This window comes from Manihot esculenta, chromosome 1, assembly GCF_001659605.2.
Source record: "Manihot esculenta cultivar AM560-2 chromosome 1, M.esculenta_v8, whole genome shotgun sequence".
NCBI classification, from domain to species: domain Eukaryota; kingdom Viridiplantae; phylum Streptophyta; class Magnoliopsida; order Malpighiales; family Euphorbiaceae; genus Manihot; species Manihot esculenta.
Window position 1 is genome coordinate 27,975,534 of NC_035161.2, and position 25,500 is coordinate 28,001,033.

The 25,500-nt window shown below is 32.1% G+C and overlaps 2 protein-coding genes across 2 annotated transcripts; both read right to left on the minus strand.

Moving 5' to 3' along the window:
- Window positions 1–6,167: 6,167 nt before the first annotated feature.
- LOC110614912 (acid beta-fructofuranosidase) lies at window positions 6,168–10,016 on the minus strand. Its single transcript, XM_021756606.2, has 7 exons — window positions 9,426–10,016; window positions 8,412–8,420; window positions 7,418–8,274; window positions 7,166–7,327; window positions 6,853–7,085; window positions 6,668–6,755; window positions 6,168–6,570 (listed from the first exon to the last, which is right to left on the minus strand). Exons 1-7 carry the CDS (start codon window positions 9,859–9,861, stop codon window positions 6,373–6,375), a joined length of 1,983 nt encoding a protein of 660 aa, XP_021612298.1. The 5' UTR covers window positions 9,862–10,016; the 3' UTR covers window positions 6,168–6,372.
- A 5,422-nt stretch (window positions 10,017–15,438) lies between these two features.
- LOC110628868 (transaldolase) lies at window positions 15,439–25,096 on the minus strand. The gene is made up of 13 exons (XM_021775694.2): window positions 24,936–25,096; window positions 24,739–24,856; window positions 24,548–24,626; window positions 24,346–24,421; window positions 24,136–24,219; window positions 23,944–24,048; window positions 23,322–23,402; window positions 23,136–23,200; window positions 22,470–22,539; window positions 22,305–22,382; window positions 20,667–20,764; window positions 20,417–20,552; window positions 15,439–15,923 (listed from the first exon to the last, which is right to left on the minus strand). The coding sequence occupies exons 1-13, from the start codon at window positions 24,993–24,995 to the stop codon at window positions 15,777–15,779; spliced, it is 1,197 nt and encodes a 398-aa protein (XP_021631386.1). The 5' UTR covers window positions 24,996–25,096; the 3' UTR covers window positions 15,439–15,776.
- Window positions 25,097–25,500: the final 404 nt, after the last annotated feature.

The window sequence follows — 25,500 nt, forward strand, 5'->3', positions numbered from 1 at the left end:
AGTGACCGAAAGGTCTGGAATTTTGTTGTCCAGAAGCAGACAGCCTATGGCCCTATACGCGTCGAAACCATTTTACCTCGAGATGGCAACAGACGACAGTAATTTCGTTAATTAGTTTTTTTTATCCTTTTCTTAACGGTAATTTCGTTAATTTGTAACTGCCACAACCCACAACTATATTCATAAAACATGCTTATTTTTTCATTTAAATTTTTTATAAAATATATTAATTATTAAAATAAATAAAACGTTTGGATAATTATAATAATTAGTCTTTTTAATTTCAGATAATAGTATACTAATTGCACTTTTTTATTTTTATTATTAATTAATATATTTTTCATTAATAAAATAGAATGCGAAACAATCACTTAAAAAATCACCACATTCCTCTCGTCCCAAATTAGATTTGGACCAAATCCAGAAGGTATGATTGTGTTATATAGATGGGACCATTTGGTGATATTCCACATCATTCCCTGATTTTGGTGGGTTTTGGGAATACATCTAAATCCATTAATTGCATGCTTCTGTATGCATTTCTTGTGAAATTCAAGAATAATCCATTCATCAATTGTATTTTCAAAAATAAAAAAATAAAAAGGAAATAGGATCTGCTAGAGATTGGATCCTATGTTACTTTTACATAGTACATGTACATCATATTATAAATTTATTATAAACCAATTCTTTTAAAATTTGATTTTCTCATATCTTGTTTATTCAATAAAAACAATTTAAATACTATTTTTGTCCCATAATTATTATATTTAAAAACGTTATTTCATATTATATATCACTTTGAAAATTTTAAAATAATACTAATTTTTATTTTTTATATTTACATTTATTAGTTTTAAGGCATTTAATAGTAATATGTGAAAAATATGATTATTTAAAAAAATTTTCATACAAATTTTTATAAACTTTCTAAAATTAAAGATTATCCATTAACTTATTGTTTTGATTAATAAATTTTAAATGATAAATATTATGTTACAAGATAAGTATAAATTTAATTAGAGAATAAGGGTTTAGTAAATTTGACGTCGAAAAATCATGTCTTTCTCCTTTTATCTCTATGTATAACCGTCATTCAGCGTATTCATTTCTATCATGCGATCCTCTATTATTTATGTCATCTAGGGATGCATATTTATCATTTTATTACATTGCCATTCATTCCTGTCACACAGATCTCGTACGTCAAAACGTATCAGCGTATTTATTTCTATAAGGCGATTCCCCTTTATCTCTATTCTCTATTGATGCATAATCGCTATCCTACTACATGGTTACTTATTTCTATCACACAGATATTATATGTACGAACGTACCAGCATATTCATTTCTATCAGATGGCCTACCACCTGTTCTTGTCACACAGACCTCGTACGTATGAACGTACTAGCATATCCATTTCTATCAAGCGGTTATTTAATTTCCTTCCGGCATGCGTGCTGAGCCGCAGGTTAGACTACAAATAACTTTTAGACTCACTTTTCAATTAGAATAATATGGTTAATTTAAATTATTTAATAGTTTCGTAATAGTTATTATATATAATTTTAATTTTTTTATACTTTGCTGACGTGGAATTCTTCTCACGAGCAAGCAATTAAATCCCATAGCTTTCCTTTGATGGGTCAGTCCGGTCTGTTTTAGTTACGGATTGAATGACGTGTTGATGGATTGACTTATTTAATAGATTTTAAGCTTTCTTTTTCAATATTCGATTTCAGTCCGAATATAAAAAGTTAGAGCGTTGATTACTATTTATTTATTATTTATCAAGCATCGTTGAACTAAATCAATAAAGATTTATTATCATTTATAAATAAGTAAATTATGAAACAGGTGAGAATGATAATATTTTAATCAATTAATTTAAAAATATGGATGAAGGAGTGAATTTGCGAAAATCCAAGAATGTTTCTTCTGTTTTTCCATTTATTTTAAATTTGTAGAAGAGTATGGGAAGTTAAAATATAATCGGTAAGAAAAGAATGGCATCCCAACAAAAGAACAAACTCTCGAACTCGAACGAAGCAAATCAAACGACACAAGACAGCTAGGCAGATGCTTGGGGAGCAAGGGAGGGATGATATTTATAAAGGTCCCTTTATAGGCTTCATTTATTAGAGCATGTGAAAATTAATACCTTCAAAATCATTGCTACAATTTGTAGCCGTGGGATTCCTCATTTCACGCAATCATTGATGATTATAATAGTGGGAATTTAAATTATGGGTAACTTTTCTCTAAATTCAGTCTGTTTTAAATTTAAAATATAAAAATTATATAAAATTAATATAATTATCATTTGAGCTTTTAATAAATCAAGTTTAGATCAATTAAGAGAAAAAAAAAAGGGAGAAATCTAGATAGGGTTCATTAAATTAAATATTGAATTTCTGTTGGTTTAGGTTGTAATATTGTCGTTTTGTGGATTCCTTGGTCTTAATTAATGCCACCAACAACATAAGTGGTTATGAATTCATGGTGTCACTCCTAATCACAACACCATTAGCTCCAAAAATCCAGCAGCAATTCACTCCAATTTTCTCACCATTTTCATTTTCCATTTCCCCTTTTTGTTTTTTTTCTTTTATGTATATAAAAGAAAAAATTACTTCTTAATTCCTCAGATTTAACGTAATTAACACTTCTATCCCTCTATTTTGACGATCCAACACTTAAGTCTCTCACTTTTTCTTCCGTCCAAATTTATAGTCCTTCCGTCCATTTAAACTATTTGGTCAAAGAGTTAAAAGTGAGAGATGATAATTTTTTTCAAAAATACTATTCTCTCAATGTGAAATTCTTTTTTTTTTTTTCTTTCATGTTTTCTCCGGTTGCATAAGAAGAAAAAGAAGAAGTTGTAGAAAGGGTAGAAAGAAGAAGAAGAAAGAAGAAGAAGAAAAAGAAGAAGTTGCAAAAAGAGTAGGAAGAAGAAGAAGAAGCAGTTGCAGAAAGGGTAAGAAGAAGAAAAAGAAGAAGAAGAGGCATTTGGGTTTGGGTTTAGTGAAGGTTAATTTTGTCAATTCACGTGTCCCAAACGGCTATTTTGGATGGAAGGACTACGAATTTGGACAGAAAATAAAGTGAGGGACTTAAGTGTTGGGTCGCCAAAATAGAGGAACAAAAATGTTAATTACATTAAACCTCAGAGACTAAAAAGTAATTTTTCCTATATAAAAACAAATCTCTTACGTTAGCTCAACCACCTCAACCAATTCTCTAATTAGATCAGTGAATTGAATAGTTAAGTAGCAACAGATGGGGAATCAGAGGACCAGTAATCAGAGACCTCCCCCCAAATTCTCCCAAAAATATTGTAAAGAAATTATTATTTAATTTTTATAATATGAAAAACTAAATTTGGTACTGAGCTTAAATTTTTTATGTCAGTTTAATTTTATAATGCTATTTTTTTTTTAATTTTATACTATTATATCATATAATATATTTATTTTGGATTTATAACTATTTTTTCAACTTTTAAATATTTAAATTTTATATAAATTTAATTTTATAGAAAAGTATGCAAGAAATATTTATCACTTTATGCTTAATTTGGTATTGAGCCCAAATAAGTTATTTTCTGAGGAATGTAATCTTTTTTTTTTTTAATTTAAATTTAGAATTCTGAAGTATTAAATTATGAAATACTAGGACGACTTTTCATATGCTTTCTCAAAATTACATAAATATTACATGAAATCACCATAATAATGAATAAAATGTGCAAATTAAAATTGATGAAAAATCAAAATTTCAAAAAAATCCCTAAATTAGATTATTTTTTTCTTTTCGAAAAAAAAAAAAAAAACACTGTCCCACCTATCCTATACATCATTGATCACATGAACGTAGTGTGCCCATCAGCAGCAGCATCAAGAAGAGGAAAATTGGTGTGTTTATTTTTATAAATACTTTCTGTTATACGAAGAAGAATTTCTAATAAATTGTTAGAAAATTTATTTACCATTTGGAAAATTTAAAATATAGTTTTTAGAAATACATTAAAAAATTATATTTAATCATTTTTTTTTCTATTTGATTTCAAACTTAGAAAACAAAGTTCTCCAAATTTAACTGAGAGAAAATCTACAAAATTTTGTTTGCTTACTTTATTTTTTTAAAAAAGAATCTCACTAACACATGTACTTTTAGTAAATATACATTCTTATTTTTTTTTTCAGTGAAAAAAATTGAAATAAAAATAGAGATATTTATAAAAGAGAAAACTATATTTTTTCTAAAAAAAAAAGAGATTTTTTTTTCTAAAAAAAAAGAGATTTTTCTTTTCTAAAAAAAAAGAGATTTTTTTTTTCTAAAAAAAAAAGATATTTTTGTTTTTTAAAAAAAGAAAGGATGTTTGCTATAATCAGGCCATCCATATCAAATACCAGAAGTCGGATCTCATTAACATGAGCATTGAAACGCCGAAATGAATCATCATAGTTAACCTGAATCCACAAATACCAATCATAAGAAAGCATCAGAAAAATTCCATTTTTACAACTATATAAAATATGCATATATTATAAATCCATCCACAAAATCATGGCAGATTCTAATAAAAATTCCATCTACATCAAACTCTAAAAAATAAATACACGAATTTTTTAAAAAATAAGCTTCATTTAATTTTCATACGGATCTTATCATATATTTGTATTTAGAAATTAGAATGCACCATGTATTGGGTTTAATTAAATTTTTTCCCAATGCAGAATGAAGAAAAGAGAATCCACGATGAAAAGTCGAAAAATAAATACTAACACAATATTTCAAAGGATTTTTTAGAGATATGGTATGTTTTTTAAAAATAGGTATTTTATTTGGGAGGAAGATTATTTAAAGTGGGTATTATTTTTAGCGGATTTTTACTGTTTCAATCCACTAAATTGATGGATCGAGAAGGTTTTTAAAGCTCCAACTCCTTTTACTTTCCCTTATTTTTAAAAAACATTTCTTCATCCTTCCAAACACAAGAATGTTAATGGAGTCGGGTGCTTTGGAGTCTTTCTATTGATGGGCTGGACCTTGCAATCTCGGTGTAGATACTCTTTTTTTTAAGGCTGAAAGGATTTTGCAGATGCTTCATTTATGGTGAAATTAATGCTTAGCAACTCATAGCAATCCCAATTAATTGGCTGCTGTCCACTAAGATCAACCCCATTACAGATGCCCTTTGCAAAGCCAGATAATCAAAATCATGTTTCAGCTACTCTTGATGTATATGCTCTTTTCCTTTTTTTTTTTTTTTTTTCCTTTAACCCCATCAATGGTGGAAAGAGCCGGCAGAGAGGGCCACTGCTCTTCAATCTTTTAAAGCTTAAAATCCTGGCTCCACCCAGCAAAAGCTACTGTTGGTGGACGCTCCAAAGAGTCTTCATTTTTAGCATATGGTCACCTTTGGTTTTGGAGGAAACACAAAGTTAGTGGTGTAAATTTATACCATTTCCATTATCTTCAGACATCAACTCCAACTGTTTCATCATCATTGTTTTAGAATCGATCATTTGGCCCTTTCTAATCCAGTTCTGCAAGGTATAGATCCATTATCAACTTGTTTTAACTTATTAGGATATGAAATTCCACATCAATGAAGATCATCCAATATGAGATCTGATCCATTATTCTTTTTTCTGATCAAGAGTCCTTTGAGCCATTCTTGCCCAGTTGCATTACCAGCTTGCATGGTTAGCTGCACTTAAAATCCAACATTCACCAACCAGTCATCAATCACATGGTTGCTTCTTGTGGTTTTAAATTTGAAACACTCAAAGAGTGATATAATCTGACGACTCCATTTCAGGGGCTCAAAGCAAATCACAAGTTGGAATGGAGCAAGAAGAAGTTGAGTTCTTTGATCAATTCAAATCATAATCTCTATAACATGTAGCTGTCCTCGCTATTCTCAGTAAATGGTCATTCATTCTTTGTTAGTCGGCAAGAAATCCAAGAAAATTGCTGGATTAGAGATGATGGCACTGTTAGATTATTCCAGCCACCATTGAAGAACTCAATCAATACCCCCAAAAAAAGAAATATAGTTAGAGAGCTTGTCAGAAAGTTAAGTTAGAAGTTAGAGGACTTGATCAGAAAGTAAAGTTAGATGACTTGTTATGCAGTTAACCATTGAAAAGTGAAAGATAAGAAAATTTTCAGAATCAATCGCTATATAATCACACTATGCTCTGTTTGAGCATACACGCTTACATATTCTAGTCGACCTATCTCTTAAACTTTAACAGGAAAAAAAAATGAAGAAACAGGGGAAACAAATAATGGCAAAGGAGACAAAAATTATTGTACAAGTTGCAAGAAATGAGGTAGACTTGGAAAGGTAAGTTTCAAGGTCTACCGAGTATTTGGATAAGGACGAATGAATGCGGAATTCATTTGCCATATCTTCAGTGAAGCAGTCACATCGGCTTCAATGGCATTGTTGAACAAAAATAGCTTGGCACTCCCGTAGATTGCCCTTGTCGGATAAACCCGAGAGCTGATGGTTGTTCTTCCCCCTTGGGCAAAGCTTTCAATTATTGAATGATCCACCTGGTTTACACACACACAGAGAAAATTATGTTAAATCATTCACCACATGACAGGTTTCTGTTCATGTTTGAGGAATAATTGATTATGCTCAACTTACCAATACCCTTAGAGTGAACTTTTCACCCTCCAGGACTGGAACGAAGTTACCATAAATTTGTTTGTTAACATCATTTGCTGCAGAAGACCTGCAAATGGCAATTTTGAATGTTCATTACAGATTGTAAGGATCAGGAATTTTTCATTTTAATTAAGACAACAATTGTAGCGTTAACAGTTAGCTACCTTGATTGGTCTGTGCAGAAGAAAGTTTTGAGGGTGCCATTGCTTTTTTGAACGTAGAAGTATACAGGGGTCTGCTCAACAAGGCTGTCATCAGCAAGAACCAGAAGACCAAATGGTCCTAACGCATTGCGGTGACGAGCACCATGACTGGTAGTGCAGCTGAACTCCTCGTTGGATTCAGCTGTCTTCTCCAAAGCCTTCTTGTCTAACTCAAACTCCGCAACAATATCTAGCTGTATCAATTAATTGCCATGTTAGCTTTGTATACTAAATGTGTTTTTTTCTTGATATTAGGGGATAAACGTAAATAAACCTGTGTGGCTGCGTCAAGATCAAGGGGCACAACGGACCCTGGCTTGACCTCCACCTTGTTAAATTCATTGCTTCTCAGTCTCAAACTTTCCACCTCTTCCACTGGCCATTGAAGTAGATTGCTGCCAGTCTTTGTGTCCAAAGTAACTGTCCTTGGAATGCCCTAAACAGCGTTTGACAAATTCCATTTGTTAAGTTTTTGAAATTGTTAAACCTGTGAACGTTCAAATCCATATTTGAAAAGCAAATATACCTGAAGAGATGCCCATCCTTTCTTAACGTCAGCAACTTCACTATCAGACTCGCCAATCCAGCCCCACAACACCCTTCTCCCCTTATTCTGATCATAAAATGTCTTGGATGCGTAGAATATACCATAATCATATCTAAGACCAATACCAACATCAATCTCTGGATTATCAGGAGTCCATGTACTGGTGACTTCGTTGTAAGTTCCAAGCGCATAGTAATCATGCCTATCATCATCAAGGCTTGCCTTAACCACATGCTTCACTTCAGGCCCAGTGGCAGATGTATCCACTCCATTTTGACTCGTCCTTGAAACAGGGTAAAAGTCCACACACTCCCACATGCCAGTGCCGGGGACACCATGAAGTGCCTGAGGCTGCAACTTATAATTTATGAAGTCCTCAGTGTCATAAATCAAAGCAATGCCAGTTTTGCCAATTTTAGATCCTATGCTGATGCGCCATTTCCCCTCAGAAGTGTACCAAGCTGTGGTTGGGTCACGGAAGTCCTTGGTGCCAATGCCTGGTGGTGGGACTAAAACTGGATTGCCAGAGTATTTGACCCAGTCTAGGAGAAGAGGATCATTGGGGTCTGCTGGATAAGCAAGATTCTGCACCTGAACAGATTCATTGGTGGATCCAGTGTATAGCATGACAATTTTACCATCTGGGAGGATGGTGGCGGAGCCAGTCCATACACCATTTTGGTCGTACCATTGATCAGCAACCATTGCCAATGGGAGGTGAAGCCAGTGAATCAAGTCCCTTGATACAGCATGGCCCCAGACAATGTCACCCCATACTGCAGCATTTGGATTGTACTGGTAGAAGAAATGGTACCACCCCTTGTAAAACAATGGACCTACAAGTTTATGCAGGCTAAGGTCAACTAGTTTGATGGCCAAATCATCACGAAAGCTTTAAATTATTAATTTAATATTGATTTTGTTGTTGAACAAGGAAGCACAGAAGTTTCACAAGCAAGAAACAAGGTCTTACCATTCGGATCTGAAGCAGAACAAACCAGATTCCCCAATCAGAGCAGTCCACGTAATTAACCATTAGAAAAACAAAAGAAAAATAGCATTAGCAATATGGAAACTGCTTATTTCAACTTCAAAAGAAAAGTAAGACAATTCCCTTCAAAAAAAAAATATTAAAATTAAACTACAATTTACTCCCTTTAAAAATAATAATAATAAAAAATTAATTCCTATATTACTTTCACATTTAATCTCCATAGTTTCATTTAAATAAATACAATAAATTTGTCTTAAAAAAACAATATAAGATTACGTGTTTGACAATATTTTTCGCAATAAATAGTAATATATATATTGAAATTCATCTTTTGATGCATATTATTTCATTAAAATATTTTTTATTTCATAAAATCAAGCTCTAAGAAAATTGATAATCAACTTGGGAATTAAAAAGACGACGACTACAACTATCATAATTAAACAGTTTAAATAATTAAAAATACATAATACTAAAACCGGTTGACCAATAGACAACTGAAAAAACTATAAATGTTTGATTTTCCATAACATTAAAAAATAACAATTTAATAATAATTCTGATAAAAAAATTATCAAACTTTAATAATAATTTATTATAATAATAATAATAATTTCTCTAAAAAATAATATAATAATAAGTTGACACCGGGGTCCGGCAAATCTAGGAAAAACACAAGTTGTTCACGAGAAGGAATTTGTCTGCGACACGTCAGTAAATCAATAGTTTAAAGAGACATGTGGGTCCTACGTATCATGCTAACTGTTAATCATCAACGTTAAACGTGATTACTGTTGAGAATCCCCTTTTCACGCCATTCAAAGAGGGGTTTCCTTTTTTTTTTCTTTTAAAAAAAATTCTTAATTAAAATAAAAACAAAAATAGTAGGCAAACAGCTCCATTCAAACCCTTTTTGTCCACAAGGGCAATCGCTCGGAGATCGCCGCTAAAAATTAAAAATAATTAAAAAAAAAAGCATGCTAATGAACGTACCATTCATCCAGTTCTTCTCAGGCTGGAAGTGGAAAGCAGTTCTTTGCCATGATAACATGCTATTGTTCCATGGATACTGATCCGTCGACGATTCCGATACGCCAGAAATAAGGTTAGCCTTCTCAGACACACCGGCAGATTTACCGCGGGAGATAGGCCTCAAAGTCTCCGGTTTCGCCGTCTCTGTCGGCGAAGCCAATGACACCACATTTTCATCTTGTTGTGGATAAATGTTTAGCTGTGATCCATTCCGATTACCAATTAAAGCTACAAATAAGAAAACCATGACTAACCCAGAAAAGATCCCGAGGAGCAGTTTCTTGGAGGGGATGCAGTGGGTGGGTGGAGATCCGGAGGGGTGGGTGCCATCTGGGAGAGAAGTGTAGGTGGGTTGAAGAGGCTGAGAGACAGGAAGGAATGGATTAGGGTCAGCCATTGTTATGGGGAGAGAAAGAAGAGAAGAAGGACGGAAGAAGGGTGGCTACACAGATGGTATGTTTGTGTAAGAGGTTGTGGTTGCCATATATATAGGTGGTTTCCAAATGGACAGGGGAGAGGATGAGGTCAATGAGTGAAAGAGAGATTTAATTGCCTGAAAAAAATAAGGGTAAAATTCTTGGTGCGAGCTGATTTTAGAAAAGTTCTCTTTCTCTTGTTTTTTTTTTTTAAAAAACGGGCGGGGGAGTAGAATATTTGACTTGACAAGACTATAAGAATGCACTTTCCACCAGACTAAGTTTCGGAGTACAGTTTTCTTTCTCTTCTCTTCGCTTTTTTTTACACTTTATTTTTAAATATTTTAAGCTACTTATTATTAGCAAATATATAAATATTTATTATTAATACAACTATATAATAAGCATTAAAAAGTGGAATTTATTAATTCTAGAAATTATTTAGTATAATACATTATTTAATTTTAAATGAAACAATTTATATAAATATATTAGGAAAGGGAAAAAAATAAAATTAATTATATTTTTTTAATTCATTGTTAAAAAGAAAATATTAGTAAAATATATTAATTTGAAGGAAAAAAGTGTTAGGTGAAAAATAATTGGGCGGGGTTCCTTGGTAATGAGTGATAATAATGTTGCCAGGTCATTCATAAGCATCCAATGGGATTGCACAACTCATTCTTTGGAAACATGTGGACTCATTTGATCAATCCTTTGTTTCCAAGTGGATAACGCAGCCAACACTCTTTCAACAACGGGGGAGCTCCAACCCAAAGCATCCACATAATAATAATAATAATAATAAATATTTGTATAAAATTAAGTACAAAATATAGAAATACATGAATCAAGATCAAAATTTGATTGAATAATGTGAATTTTCAAACAATAATTCTTGAAATTTCAATGGTCAAGAAATGAAAATACATAACAATAAAAACCGCAGGCATGATTGGTAAAATTAAATACGTGTCAAATTAGGGAATATTAATATTTAAACACATGAATTAGGACATTCTCGACAAAACAAATGACACGCAAAAAGCGCAGTGCTGAGAAAGAAAGAAATAGAATAGAAAAGAAAAGAGCAGAATATTCAACCACATCGATTGGGCCCACAATCCTCATGAAAAATGTTCAATTATTTCCCTCAAATAATAGATAAGAATTTAAAGAAAGTTATGAATCAGCTTCAGAAAACGACTGATGCCTTCTCCTTCGCCACCAAATTTTATTTTTCTCAATTGAAACAAAACAATGTTTAACTTAATTTGTCCAAGTTATTGACCACAGAACATGACTCAGCTCGGTACAGTAGATGGTGATTTTTGAATCTCTCCAAGGGCCAAGGACCATTATTGAGGACAAAACAAAAACATCGAATAACAACTATTAATTTACATAAAAATCCCTACAGAATTGTTCTTGTTAATTTCAGAAACTAATTAAAATATTCTTAATTAAAATAAAATACCCTTGTTGGAAAAAAATGAATAAAAACATTAAAAAAATCTCAACATTTTAAGTAGTAAAAAAGTAATCTATTTGAAGTAAATGATGAAGTTATTAATAATGAGAATATTTAGGTATGTTTTTGTAAATTATTCCGCAGGAAATGAAATCTGAATCTTTATTGGTTTGGGCTTGTCGTTTTATGGGATCTCGTGCATCTTCCCACATGCTAAATTTTCTATATCCATATGGGTTCACAGTTTCGCACATGCTTTTGCCTCCGACAATATGGAAATTGAAATTGAAATTTGAGAGATTTTGTAAATTTATCATTTTACTTATTTATTACTAGTATTATAATAAAAATATGTGGATCCACGTAGACAGATCTTGGAGTTGTTTGTGATTGGACCGGCCGCATCAAATGAATTTAAATACTTTGGCATCAATGAGATGATTGGAATAAATTAATAATGTGGCTTGTCGAGGTGGACATAATTAGAAAATTGCCACGTAAGGAGTAGCCTTACGTGGCCATAAATAATTATACAAATTAGGTCAGCATACAATTAATTCTTGACTTTTATTTAAAGTGTATGATGACATATGTAATCTTTCATTTTGATTTCATCTCATATTTCAATTTCAATTTCTTATGGAGGCTAAATATATATTTGTATTTCTTAATTTTATAAAAATAAAATTAAAATAATGAAAATAATTTAATAATAATAAATATATATAAATATAAAAATTTTAAAATTAAAACTTATGTTTTCTATATTTAGAAGGATTTTTTTTCTTTAAATTTAAATTACTTTAAAAATATTGTAAAAAAATTTCCACTAACGTGCAGAAGTTGCCACATGGTGCCTGTTTGTTGGCTCTCACTTTCACTAACCAGAAGGTGCCACGTGCTCGGTCAACATGAGCACCGGTAACATTAGGCTTCAGTGCTTCTGCTTCAAATATTTTGATGCAATTTTTCTAATTCTTTCTATGCTGTTCCTTCCATTTTTTTAAAAATTGTTTTTTTTTGGTTAAAAAAAAAAGATTTTAAACGCCTTATATCATAAGAAAACTTATATTTATCTCCATGACATGCATTTATATAATTTTTCAAATTATTATTATAATTTAAATATTTAAATTTAATTTTTTACAAAGAAAAAAAATTGAATGATACGAATGAATTGTTTTTCTTTAGAAAGAGAATCTCTTTATTTGCTCTTTTTTCTTTTTGTGACTCGTTCGGTTTCTCCAACCACTTTTCGTGTGACCATCCCCAGCCGCATTTTGAGCAGAGACACCTATCGCTTTCTGTCCAAATTAGATTTTCCTCTCTACTATTTAGGTAGATTAGTGTGAATAAATAAAATTTTCCTTTGATTTTGGGTAGATCTGAGCTATAAAGAAGAATTTTTATTCTTGATCTACTTTATTTTTTGTTGTTATTATTCTTCTTAGTTCCTTTTTGTTGTTTGCGTGCAGGTGGATTTTAAAGTTTTCTTGAAGACATGTTTTCTGCATGCACTGGGAGAGGGTGGATGTTTCGGTTTGGATGTCCTCCCTTTCAACTGGCTTCACCCTTGACGCTGTTGGAGCTTGGTAACAACTTGGTGGAAAAGTCTAAACCTTTTTATTCTGTGGAGAATCTCCAGGTTCTATAGTTGTCTCCCTGTGATGAGCTGCTGAATCTCAAGGCACTTTGTTTTGCCAACAAGCTCTGCTCCACAGCTCTTCCTCTACTCGAGTGTTTCTTTTGGTGTTGCTATTGAATCTCTTAATTTATGAGATTGAAGACCATATGTCTAAATATGCATATTTTTAAAACAAAAAACAGACAAAGTAATTATATTTCCTTTTAAAAGTAAACTCCTATGATTAAAGAAGGAAAAAAGTTGAAAAATAAATTACAATTAATTAATATATTAACATGCTCCATTAGGTCAACTAGGGTTTCAAAATCTCTAATGCAGGTTGAAACCCTCATTACAAAATAATTATTACTATTATTTGACCTTATTCCATATTTAATTTTAATAAAATTATTTTTCTAAAGTAATAAATTTCATAGAATCGATTATTACTCATTAAAAACACGTAGAACTTGTTATTAAAAAAAAAAAAAAAGGAAAATGGCCATTTTAAATAGGAATGAAAATGTTCATCGGCTTTAATGGAATAGTAGCTAAAGCTTTTACTGATAATGTTTTGCCTTTGTTCTTGAGTGGCTCCCTTGTGCTTTTGATGCCCATGAGACTTGTTAGTTAATGCAATTAACAGAAAAAAGGGGTGCCAATGATGATGAAGGCTTTTGCTCCCTTAAAGTAAAAAGCCATGGCTTTATCATGATTTGATTTCCTTGTTCAATGTTCATATAATAGAACCGGGTTTGATTGAGTTTTAAATTAAGAACCTCATTATCTTTAGAATATTTGGGAATGACAGAGTGGAATTAGTATGATTTTGTAAAATGTTAGTTCATTTTTGTTTTAAGAATTTTTTTTTTCTCTTGGATAACAAATTATATGAGTGGATGAGAAAAACGCACCGTCTAATTAAAAAAAGCATTCAATTACTTTTTCTTTTGTCATAAACCTCGTGAACCAGAATGCCATACACTACATAACGATTTATGCATCCTTTTACAACGTAGAAGATTTGCCTTTTTAACTTTTTTTTGTTCTCTCTCTTTAGTTGACAATAGGTGTTTATAAAAAAAAGAAGTAAGGCAACACATGTACAACTTGAATTGAACAGCCAAAAAAAAAGCAAAGTATTTTAAAAAATATTTATGAAAGCTAGGTAAAATTCTTAAATTCGTGTATGCTGTTTGTAAATCGAAAGATTTAACCTTCGATGCTCGCCATTCTCATATAAATAATTTCACGTAGTTTAAAAAATTATAATTAACATAATCAATGTAATAATTCATATTTAATTTTTTAAACATTCTAGTAAAAAGTAAATTACATTATTCTTAAAATTAAGGAAAATTCAGTTCAGCTTAATAAAAAATTTTAAAAAATCTTATAGGTAACTAAATGTAATTAAATTAAAATGATAAATCAAATTGATTTAATTCGTTAACTCTAATATAAGATTTAATAGTAATAAGTAAAAAGAATAAATTATATAATTAATTTTATTCAATTAATTTTTTTAAAAAATAAAATTGAATGAAATAAATTAAAATAAAAGTTCGATCTAATTTATATATAAAAAAAAAACACTTAATTTCCAAATTGTATGGATTCAATCTTTGTTTTGTCCGTTTGAACCAACTATGGCGCACCCACAATTGAAAACTAATGGATTTTATTTTTTTTCTTCTATACATATAGATAAAAAGCATGTTAGAAAATTTATAAACAACCAAGATAGAGAAAAATTATATATTTTAGGATATATATAAAAAGGTCATATTTATAAAATTGAAAGAATATTTAGTTATATTAAAACTTTGTTTTGTTTGTTTATGAAAAATAATTAATATTTAGAAAATATTTTTTATTAAAAATATTATTTAATAAAATAATTTATTTTTTATTATTTAATTTTAATTTAAAAAATAAAAAATATTAATAAATTTATATATAAAAATTTTGATAAAAATTTCAAACGGTAGAAAATAACATTTTATTTTTTTTAAAACAATTTCTTTTAATCAAAAAATTATTCTCTGTTGATTAAATTTTTTGATACTTCAAACATTAAAAAAATACAAAAATATTTAATAAAAAATCAATAAATATTTTCTAATTATTTAATAATTTCATCTAAAATCAATTTAAGTTCAATCAAACTACAAAAAAAAAAAAAAAAAAAAAAAAAAAAAAAAGCCAGAAAAACCCAGTTGTTGCCAATTTTGACCGTCTACAACCACAATGCAAGGCACCATTTTGTGCAGATTTTAAAATACTACCATTGTATACAATAACATGCAGAATAAAAAATAAATTAACATGAAAACTAAACTAAAATAAAAACCTTCTCACTTTTTTCCACCGTATTATAAGATTTCTTGTTGAAATAGCTTGGAATAAAGGTTAATAGTTGTCTTAAAATGTGATGATCTCAAATATTCCGACAGTTAAAGATTTAATCCCAATATAAAGAATTTTCCACTGCCAAAAAAAAAAATCAAAATAATCCTTGGACCATGTACGAGAACATAAAAACACCGCAAGAAGCAAATACATGCATGATCATGAACTGTCGGCTCATGTTCGTATGATCTAACCAAAAACTTCGCACGAACACTGAGTTCAGGTAGAGATAGAACATTCATTATCGAAACGAAAGTTCTGCTAACCATAAACTTTAAACTACCATGTTAAAAAGGATGGGGATAGAATGAACACAGCTGAAAATATTCTTCCTTTTATTGTGGATACCCAGATCTCTCAGAAATCCCCTCAGAATGAACCATAAAGTTTTACACATTTGGTGGTGGCCAAATCTTTGTAAATAGTTCCTCAACTCGCCTTGCTTGATCGGCATAACCATCCAGACCAGCAGCCAGAAGTTCAACAGCAGCAGGGCCCATAGCTGATGCAAGGCTTAACTGGTCCCATTTTGCCACCTGAACATAAAAAGATCAATTAGAAAGCCACATAACTACTAAAAAGAATCAACTTCAGAAGGCTCGGCAAAAGGAAAGCACCCAAGAGAGCAAGTAGCTGTGCATTTGGCCGAATACGAAAACCAACGTAACAGTGATGGATCAGTTAGGAACTTGAGTAATAATAAGAAGAAATGAAAGAATAGAGTAATGAAGTTTAAATTTTCCTTATTTCTTTGAATCAGTCACAAGAATGTATCCATACATTCTCTTCAGTAACTGCTATTAACAACTTGCCAACAACCTTAATCTATTATAACTGCATTCAATTTTGTTATAACTACTAACTGCATTCCATTTCTAACAACCTTAACAATCTAACCAACACTTAACAACACTCCGCCCTCTCTCTACCTCAGTCTTGTCCTCAAGGCTAGAACAATGGAAATTGTTGGAATCATAGTGGCATGTCCTCTCACGTGGCATTCTCAGGAGCTAAATTTCCCCAGTGAAGAGACCTTGATGCACGTACTGACATTTCTTCTTAACTCAATGTTCACCCAGGACCAATGCTTAATTCAGTGAGCAATTCCTGGGCCATGGTCACCAAGATGGATACCCATGAGCTTGGCAATGTCCTGTTTGCTGAACATATTAAGCGGTGCTGCAGAAGATACTTGATACTTTCATGGTCCATTTTAATAACTAATGGACTTTGCTCAAAGTAGTGTTGCCATTTATCCACTGCAAAAGTAAAAGCATTGAGCTCAGGCTCATAGACAGGGAACTCTTGGTGCTGGAGGCTTAGGAATTTTGCTGAGATTGGAAGAGAGAGCACTGCACTGGAGCAGAGGACATGGATGCTTAAGATATTCAAAGGCTACCATTGCTTATCTAACCATTGGATTGGAATGCCTGACTCTGTAAGAGGCTTGGCAATAATGACAAAGATTTTCACAAATTTCCTACAATGGTCAACAAGCCCCAACCAACTGGGGGGTTTGACAGACTTAGGAATGGACCAAGCGAGGATAGCTTCCTCCTCAAACTGATATAGGGTGCAGTAAGCCCTAACCACCCCCCTCCCCCACCCAAAAAAAGGGGTTTTGCTAGACTTAGAATGGATGGAGCGAGCTTCCACCTCGGAATGATCTATGGGTATCTTGGCACGGGTAGTGACATGGCCTTAATAATCCACCTTGTCTTGGCCAAAATAGCAATTCATCTATCTTTGCGAACAATTTGTCTATCAGTAGCACATGGTTCATATGGACTTGGAATACAGAGCATTGTTAAGCCAAATGGCATCACTTGAAATCCATAATGGACATGATGAGTACAAAAAGACTTTTATGAATATCATTCATGCATAGCTGATGGTAACTGACATGGAGGTCTACTTTAGAAAAATAAGCAGATCGATGCAACTCGATTTAGAAGGATTCCACTAGGCACTAGTAGAATTGGAAATTTGTTTTTGACGGTAATACCATTCGATTGATGATATTCACTACAAAAATGCCAAGAACCGTCCTTTTCAATTAATAGCACCAGAGATACAAACAGTGGTTAACTTGGGCAAATAAATGAACTCTAAGGCATCTTTGAAACCTGCTTCTTCATTTCTTCTGTTTGGAAGTGATGGTGGCTGCAAGGCCAAATGTTTATTGGTTGTTCCCTTAGTTTTAATTGAATAGTGTGATTATGAGATCTTCTAGGGGGTGGCCTTTTAGGTTCATGGAATTTAAAATCATAGTGCCGAAAGTAATTGATCTAAATCCTCAGGATATGGCGAGCTAGATTTAGAAGACATGCTACTGGTTTCTAGAGTCTCAATATGGAAAAACTGAACTGAATACCTTGTATACTTTCTTTAACAGCTTCTGAAATTTCACACAAGACATCAGTTGTGCATTGCTCTCTCCTGAAGCACCTTCAATTCAATAGTAGATGTGCAATGAACGAGTGATCACTTGCAAGATTTATACTCAAAGGCCACTGGACTATGCTGTAACATCCAATCTACTCCAAGAACAATGTCAAATCCCCTAATCTTCAGCAACACCAGCTCAAAACGGCAAGTGTGACCTTACATCTTCCAAGCAGTGTTACTAGAATCACACTCGCGATATGAATCATACAGTTCACATCAAGTCACTAGCCTAACAATGTGAAACTGATGCGGGAATCAAAAGAAACCAAGAACCAGACAAGAATCAAATGTGAATCGTGAAAATAGATAGGAAATGATAGATTCATTGATGCACGCAGAGAAGAGAAGAAAAGATATAAAGCCCAAGAGAAGGACACCAGATTATAATGTGTGTATAAGAGTAAGAGCCCATACAAAAATCCATTCTTGATATAACTATCACTAGAAGATAAAGATGATGGTGAGGGGCTTGACTTGGAAATGATAGTGAATATGAATAAGAATATGAAAACAGATGGCTAGATAGTTTAGTTATTTTTGTTTTAAAATTTTAACTTGGCTAGTTTGATACTTTAAGCTTGGAAACAATAAAGTCATTGGATTGGTGAATTTGTTTAGCCATGCTCTAGGATTTGTGCCATCATAGAATGTAATTTCTAATTTAGGATATGGTACTCACCCAGAAGCAGCCATTTACAAACTGGATTCAGCAATTTCTATATATTTCTGGAGTAGGTAAAATTCCATTGCCAATTAAAACAGGCGCAGCAGAAAGGATTTGAACCTCAGAATCTTTTCCTTTGCTGTGCGTCTTAAATCCTTCCATCAGTTGCTATTGATACCTCAACGGTTGAACATAGGTAGTCGATTTTCCTTCAATATTTTCTAATTACAGCATCCTATTCTCATAAATCAGATTGAATGACTTTAATTTAATGCAGCAAATTCTGATAATGCGAGCCAGAGATCTTGTTGAGCTCTATCTGAATTTCTCTGATTTCTGTCCAATTCTTTGACGTGATCATCTAACATCCAAACTTTGGCGATCCTTCCATAGTTTGAGAATTGACAGGATGTGATCCAGCTACAGAAGCAAAGTTTCCAAGGATTGCAACCATCTCTGTTACCACCTTGTTTGGGAACTTGGATCATAAGAACCAGAAATGTGCTAGTAAGAAGAAGAGAAGTGTAGAGAGAGAACAAGGGGATAGAGAGAATAGAGATAGATTAATGAAATTTAATCCTTTCTGATGTCTTATGTTCAATTACAAGAATACATCTATACATACTCGAGTGACTGCCATTAACAATTTTCCCAACATTCCTAATCTAATTTTTTACTGCATTTCAATTCTATAATAGCTGCTAACTGCCATTGCTAACCATCTTAACAGTCTAACCAACTGACACCTAACAGGGTCCATCATCTGTTACTTAACTAGTAACAGTGACCACAAACTGGGATTCAGGTTGAGGTATTTTTCAACAGTAAACATAAACTGGATTCAGGTAGAGATATTTTACAAGTAAATTTCACTTATCATCACTTAATTTAAGTGGTCTTTAAATTCAATTAGTATCACACATATCTTCTAGAATTTACCACTGTTGTTAAAATCTTACAATTCTCCATTTGAATCTTATGATTGGAGTTTATTTTCCACTATATCTATGCGGTGACTCTTAAATGTACTTGAATCTTACGATTCTTGATTTGATTCCACATCCTAACGACTTGAATCTATAGAGCAAAATGCAAAGTACTAGAATTGCAACTAAGTCGAAAAAATCAATAGTGAATCAGATGAATCAATATGAATTGATTGAGTTTTTAATCGATTCAAGGGATTATTTCTCTAAAGGGTTGGTTTAAGATTTTATTCATTTTTGCTATGAAAAGTGCATATAATACCATTGCTTAGCTATTCCTTAACTATTTTTCTTCCATCACCCACTTTTCCCCCTGCCTCTTCTTTTTCTTTCTTTTTTAGTTCATTTACTTCTCTAACTATAGTTATCTAAGTTATGACATTTTATATTAATAAATTTCATATTTTAATGTAACATGCTATTCTTTTAATTATTTAACGATCTTATTAAATTTAAATGAGAGTTTTACGACATACATAATGATAATCATTGTGTATAATTCAAGAGTTCCTAATTTATAATGGAAAACTATATAACATAATAATAATATATTAGTCTATTAATAGGTAACAATAATTCTATATGAAAAAATATGTTATTTTGATATTTTTTATCCTTATATTTTAGAACATATATTTTTTTAATTAATTTTTAAAATTTTATCGAATCTTATAGTTTGATTCAATTCTCGATTCCCCATACACAGAATGAAGATTTCGACTCTCGATTTGACAACTATATAATTTACTATAATAAGGTTGCTAACCCAGATTAGCTTCTGGAAAGTATGAACTACCCTCTACATCATCAATTTTAATTAAAAGCTAACCCTAGACACTGTTTCCCAAGTTCCTATTTCTTTAACATGGAAATTCGTGATGTACATAGAGGAAAAAGATGTAGAATGTAAAAAAAGAAAAAAAAAACAGACCTCTTCTTTGCTGAAATTGTAGACAGCAGCAGATTGTGGTGATAACCTTCTCACAAAGGAGTACTTCTCATCAGGAGTCGTTAAAGACTCATTGAGCGACTGCAATACCTTCAATGGTGCAATGATATAGTCAACCCTGAAATATTAGAACAAAAACAAACGTCTGTATCAAATATTAATTTTTAAGTTCAGCTGTCAAAATTCCCAGCTCAATATGAGTAGAAGAAATTGTAAAAATGAGTCATGCTACCCCAAAAGACTGAATAAATCTTGTTTGTTCCGAACTGCTGCGGCCATCACCTTCGATTTATGTCCATATTTGTGGATGTAATTATAAGCTTTTGTCACCTATAATGAGATATATAGCAGTGCATCAAGATAAGGACATCTTGGCATTTTGAAGTGTTAGTTACAATAATTACCGAGAGCAAAGTGAGACAACAAAAAGTAACACATGTCTTGGATTATACTTTAACCATCAGAATAATTAAGTTATGATACAAAGATATAGCTATTGTGCTAAAGCTGCATAAAGTAAAGAACAAAGTTGTCACTTCATTAGAGAACAACACTGCAGGTTGGAGCACATCCAGTACACCTCTTGCTCCCTGATTAAACAAGATTAATACTGGCTAACAGAAAGATGTGAGACATGAAATCAGCATTAAAATTTTAATTCTGAACATCAGGAAATTTACTTTAAATTGCATGCTATTCCCCAATCACCAAACACTATCATAACATCACAGAAAGGCATCTATCATTCAACATCAAGGTGTCAAGCAAACAATAAGGAAAAAATTGGCACTCTAACATTTGGCTTTGACTTGACGGTAAAACCAATTCTAGATTTTACAAAATGAAAAATTGCTACCTGTTTAGAGTATTTCAACTGTGCATATGTAAATTAGTATAGAATGTATAAGTAGCTCTAAAGTGCTTTATCAAATAGAAAATTGAATGGATTTGAAAAACATTAAAATTAAATGGTTTCTAGACCTAGTGAAATTGAATTAGAATAGGTGATAGGTCCTATTTATAGTATGTACAAATAGCTTTGGAGTACTTTAACAAATAGAAAAATTAATGAATTTAAAACATGTTAATATTAAATGGTTTCTAGATCTAGTGAAATTGAATTTAGAAGAGGCGAAGGGTCCCGTTAGTTGACAGGGTTATCCCAACCCCAATTTTCATTTGGAAAGTGATGACAAAAAACAAGGTGAGAGGCGAAGAACTTCCTCTGCCTTGAATCTGTCCCTCTAGTCTCTATGCATAACTTGGCGATGGTGAGTATATTTGGCACACAGAAAATCATGTTATCAGTTGTCATTGAACTCATAAATTTAAATTAATTTAGGTCTCATACTACAATTGAAATAATGATGACCTCTTAACCTCAGCACAAATTTCATTTAACAACTGCACAACCAAGATTATCAACATCAAGAGGTCATTATTTCCTCTCGTCAATGTTTGAAACAAAAAGAAACTTAAATATATAATTTAAAAAAAAAAAAGAAAACCATTTTCCACATGAAAATGCACTGGCTAGTTATCACATTACCCATTCAACAACTGCATGAATGGTGAAGGTTCTTGGTGAACTTGACTACAAGTGGTGTTGAAGACTAAGAATGCAGCAAAAAATTAATGACAGAAAATACAGACACCACTGAATATGCCACAAGGAAATGAGTAAAAAAATTTTGTGCCAAAAACACATTCGCTTATAATCCCCAAGCAAGCAAATAGGTGAATCTTTAATGTTCCTTGAAACTAATTTCATAAAATATCCGCATATTAGCTCGAAAAACTCTAACAAACTCCACATAAAGGCAGTCAGCATATAGATAAGCAACAAGAAAGATAAAGCCATTTGACTAACCAAAGACAAACCGGGATCTTCCCCTCTCTTTAGAGCAGCATCAATCTCAGGGTCACCAGAATGGTTGCGCGCCCAATCCTGAAGGATAATAAATGCACATTAATAACAATAAGCTACTCAAGTTTTGTTAAACTATGTCATTAATTGGTAAAAGGGAATGATTACCCTGATGCGTCCAACAAATATCTGTATAACAGAAGCACCAGCTTGGGCTGCAGCTGCAGCTTGAGCAAAGCTGAGAAGCATGGCAACAATAAAAAATCAAGATACCAACAACAAAAATGCATCATTATCCTGTGGGAATATTGAAATATTGACATTAGCTATCTAACTAGATTTTTTCATCTTAATAAATTGCCTTTCCAATTGCAGACAGATGGATGTGTGGAAAAAGATGAAATTATTAACATTAGGAATAAACATGTAATTCGCAAATGTAATATATTCAGCCAAGCAGCTTAGCACATGAGAATGCTATACTGAGTATGCTATACTGAGTGATTTTGTTGAACATTCAAATTATACAAAAGGGAAAAATGTCCAATCTGTATATAATTTGCTAATATTTTTACATTTAAAATTGTAGCTTAAGCAAATCATTCAGAAGGTTGATAGGTGCATAAAATAAGTCTTGTCTGCAGTCACAAAATGTTTACTAGAAACCTGCAAATGTAATCATACTTGCTAGCAACCTCATGACTGTCTCCAATACACAGATTAACACTATTAATAAGTAGACACACTCTCGCTAACTTAACTTTAGCAACTTCAACATTTGTTCACCTCTCATTGTAGAGTTCTGATGGATTCAGTTAAGATCAAAATGTTCACCTGTAAACAAGTGTCATATGTGTTTGTATGCCCTCAGATTCCAACAATCTTGAGGCTTCAATTCCCTAAATAAAAGGCCAAGTGATTAGGCCACAAAGAAGTAAAAAAGTCATAAACTTTCCTGTTTGAATTGTGCAGGAAATTCTTAAGGTTGCTGGTATACACTCGTTCTGCACAGGGACTCACTTGCCAAGTTGCAGGAATTTTGAATAACAAACGCTCTGGAGGAACATTGATTTCACTGTACAATTTCAGCAAAGAATGCACCTGTACATCACATTATATTTCCAAACATCATATGGCATACTGAATAAATTCCTAAAACTTAATGGCAGCAGGCTGCTGAACTCCATGAATATAACAAATTTAAAAAGGAGAAACCCCAAAGACTCAAAGACATTGTAATGTTTGTACAATTGTACCAATAACATGGCAAACAAACATAATTAAGATAACCATAAAAAAAATATTGACTTGGGTTTTGATATGGGCCAATTCAATATAAAGTACAGTCACAAATATCCACCAATATCAGCATACTGTACAACTTTTTCTAACAAAATTAAAAAAAAAAAAAAAAAAAGAGAGATATCTCCACCATTTTCCAAATGAAAAGCTACAAAGTGAAACGCATACTCTCACTGTCAGACATGCATATTGTCATTAACCAAACCCCAAAAATTGTAAAGAGAGCAATTGAACAAACAGCACTACTAAAACATACAATCTCTGACAGAAAAGGGAGTTTTTGAAATACTACTAAAACTGACAAACACTGATTATTTCATCATTTCTTTGAAATGGTTACCTTCCTAATAATGCCGTGAGTGTCATAAGCCAACCGTGCATCCACTTCAGTTGAAACTCGGCCAGGTACTAATTTCACCAGATCACCTCCAACATTAACTAAAGCCTACATCAATGAGGGTCATGTCATAAATCCAAAAAACCAAAGTTCAAAAGCATTATTTAACAACAATTAAGGTTCAGTAGAGCCAACCTTGTTAGCGAAACAGGACAATCTCAATTCAACATTTTCAAGGGCAGCACACCCTGAATCCGCCAAAGCCATATCCACAGCATTCTACGAGGAAAAAATAAAGATGGATTTTAAAAACAAAGAAAGACATTCTATGGGCCAAAATGGTTGCTTCAGATATTCTTGCCCATCTCCCCCTCCTCAAAATAAGTCAATAAATATCGTGCTTACTCTGAATATAGTATCAGGGAGACTCAATATACCCAAAAGAAGCGAAGAGCTAACAGTAGCAGCTGTTGGAGGAAATCTGAATTATAAACAATCATTAAAAAAACCAAAAAATGAAACATGCAAATGATAATACAACACAATATGATGATTGAAGCATCAATTGGAAAGCAATTTAAAAGAGAAGAAAGGAAAAGATATATACTTCTCGAAATCATCGAAAATGACAGTATCAGGAACGATCTCACTGAAGCTAGATACAGCATCTAATTCAGTTCTCGCACCTAAAACAGATAAATTTCGTAAGAGAAGAAAAATAAAGAGGGTCCCAGCTTAAATATTAAAAAAAAAAAAAACTAAAATTGGATAGAAAAGAAAAGCAAGATAGAGAAAGACCAGTATCGAGAGAAGAATAGAAGGAAGAAGAAGCACGAATTTGAGGGAAAGGTGGCTGGAGCTTGAAGAAGACTGCATTAGAAGCTCCCGATCGACCAAGCAGCCTCAAGCGTTCTCCCTAGCGTTACGAATCAGAATACAGAAATGAGCTACAACACACAGATGTATAATAAATGAATGAAAGAAAAAGAGAGAACCTGAAGTGAAGATTTGGAAGAGAGAGCGGAAGAGGGCGGAGTCCGCAAGGAGATTGACATTTTGGTAACAGAGTGAACGTAGCATTGAGCTACACTGTGGATCCAAGATGGTTTATATACAGAGGATGGACTTATTATTATTAATTTTACTCTGCACCTTTTGGATATTTCTTTGTCTTATTCGTTGCTTTCTGGATATATTTGGTTTTTTATATAGACTTATGGCTAAAAATAAATAAATTTTATTTTTTATTTAAAACGTTCGGTCCAGATGACTGAGAGATTTCTGAAATATTTTCATAAATATTAAAAGTTATTTTAATTAAAAGATAAATTTTATTTATTAGTTTTGTTAATTATATCATCTTTAATATAAAACAAAGACACTAAATTTTATTGTAGGAGTAAAATCATTATTAAAAACATATAATTTGAGTTAAATAATAAGAGATTATTTAAATTTTATTTTTAAAAATAAATAATTTTTATTGTAACAGTATCCAAACTTACTATCACACACATATATATATACATATAACATAATAAGTTTTTTGAAAAAACAAAT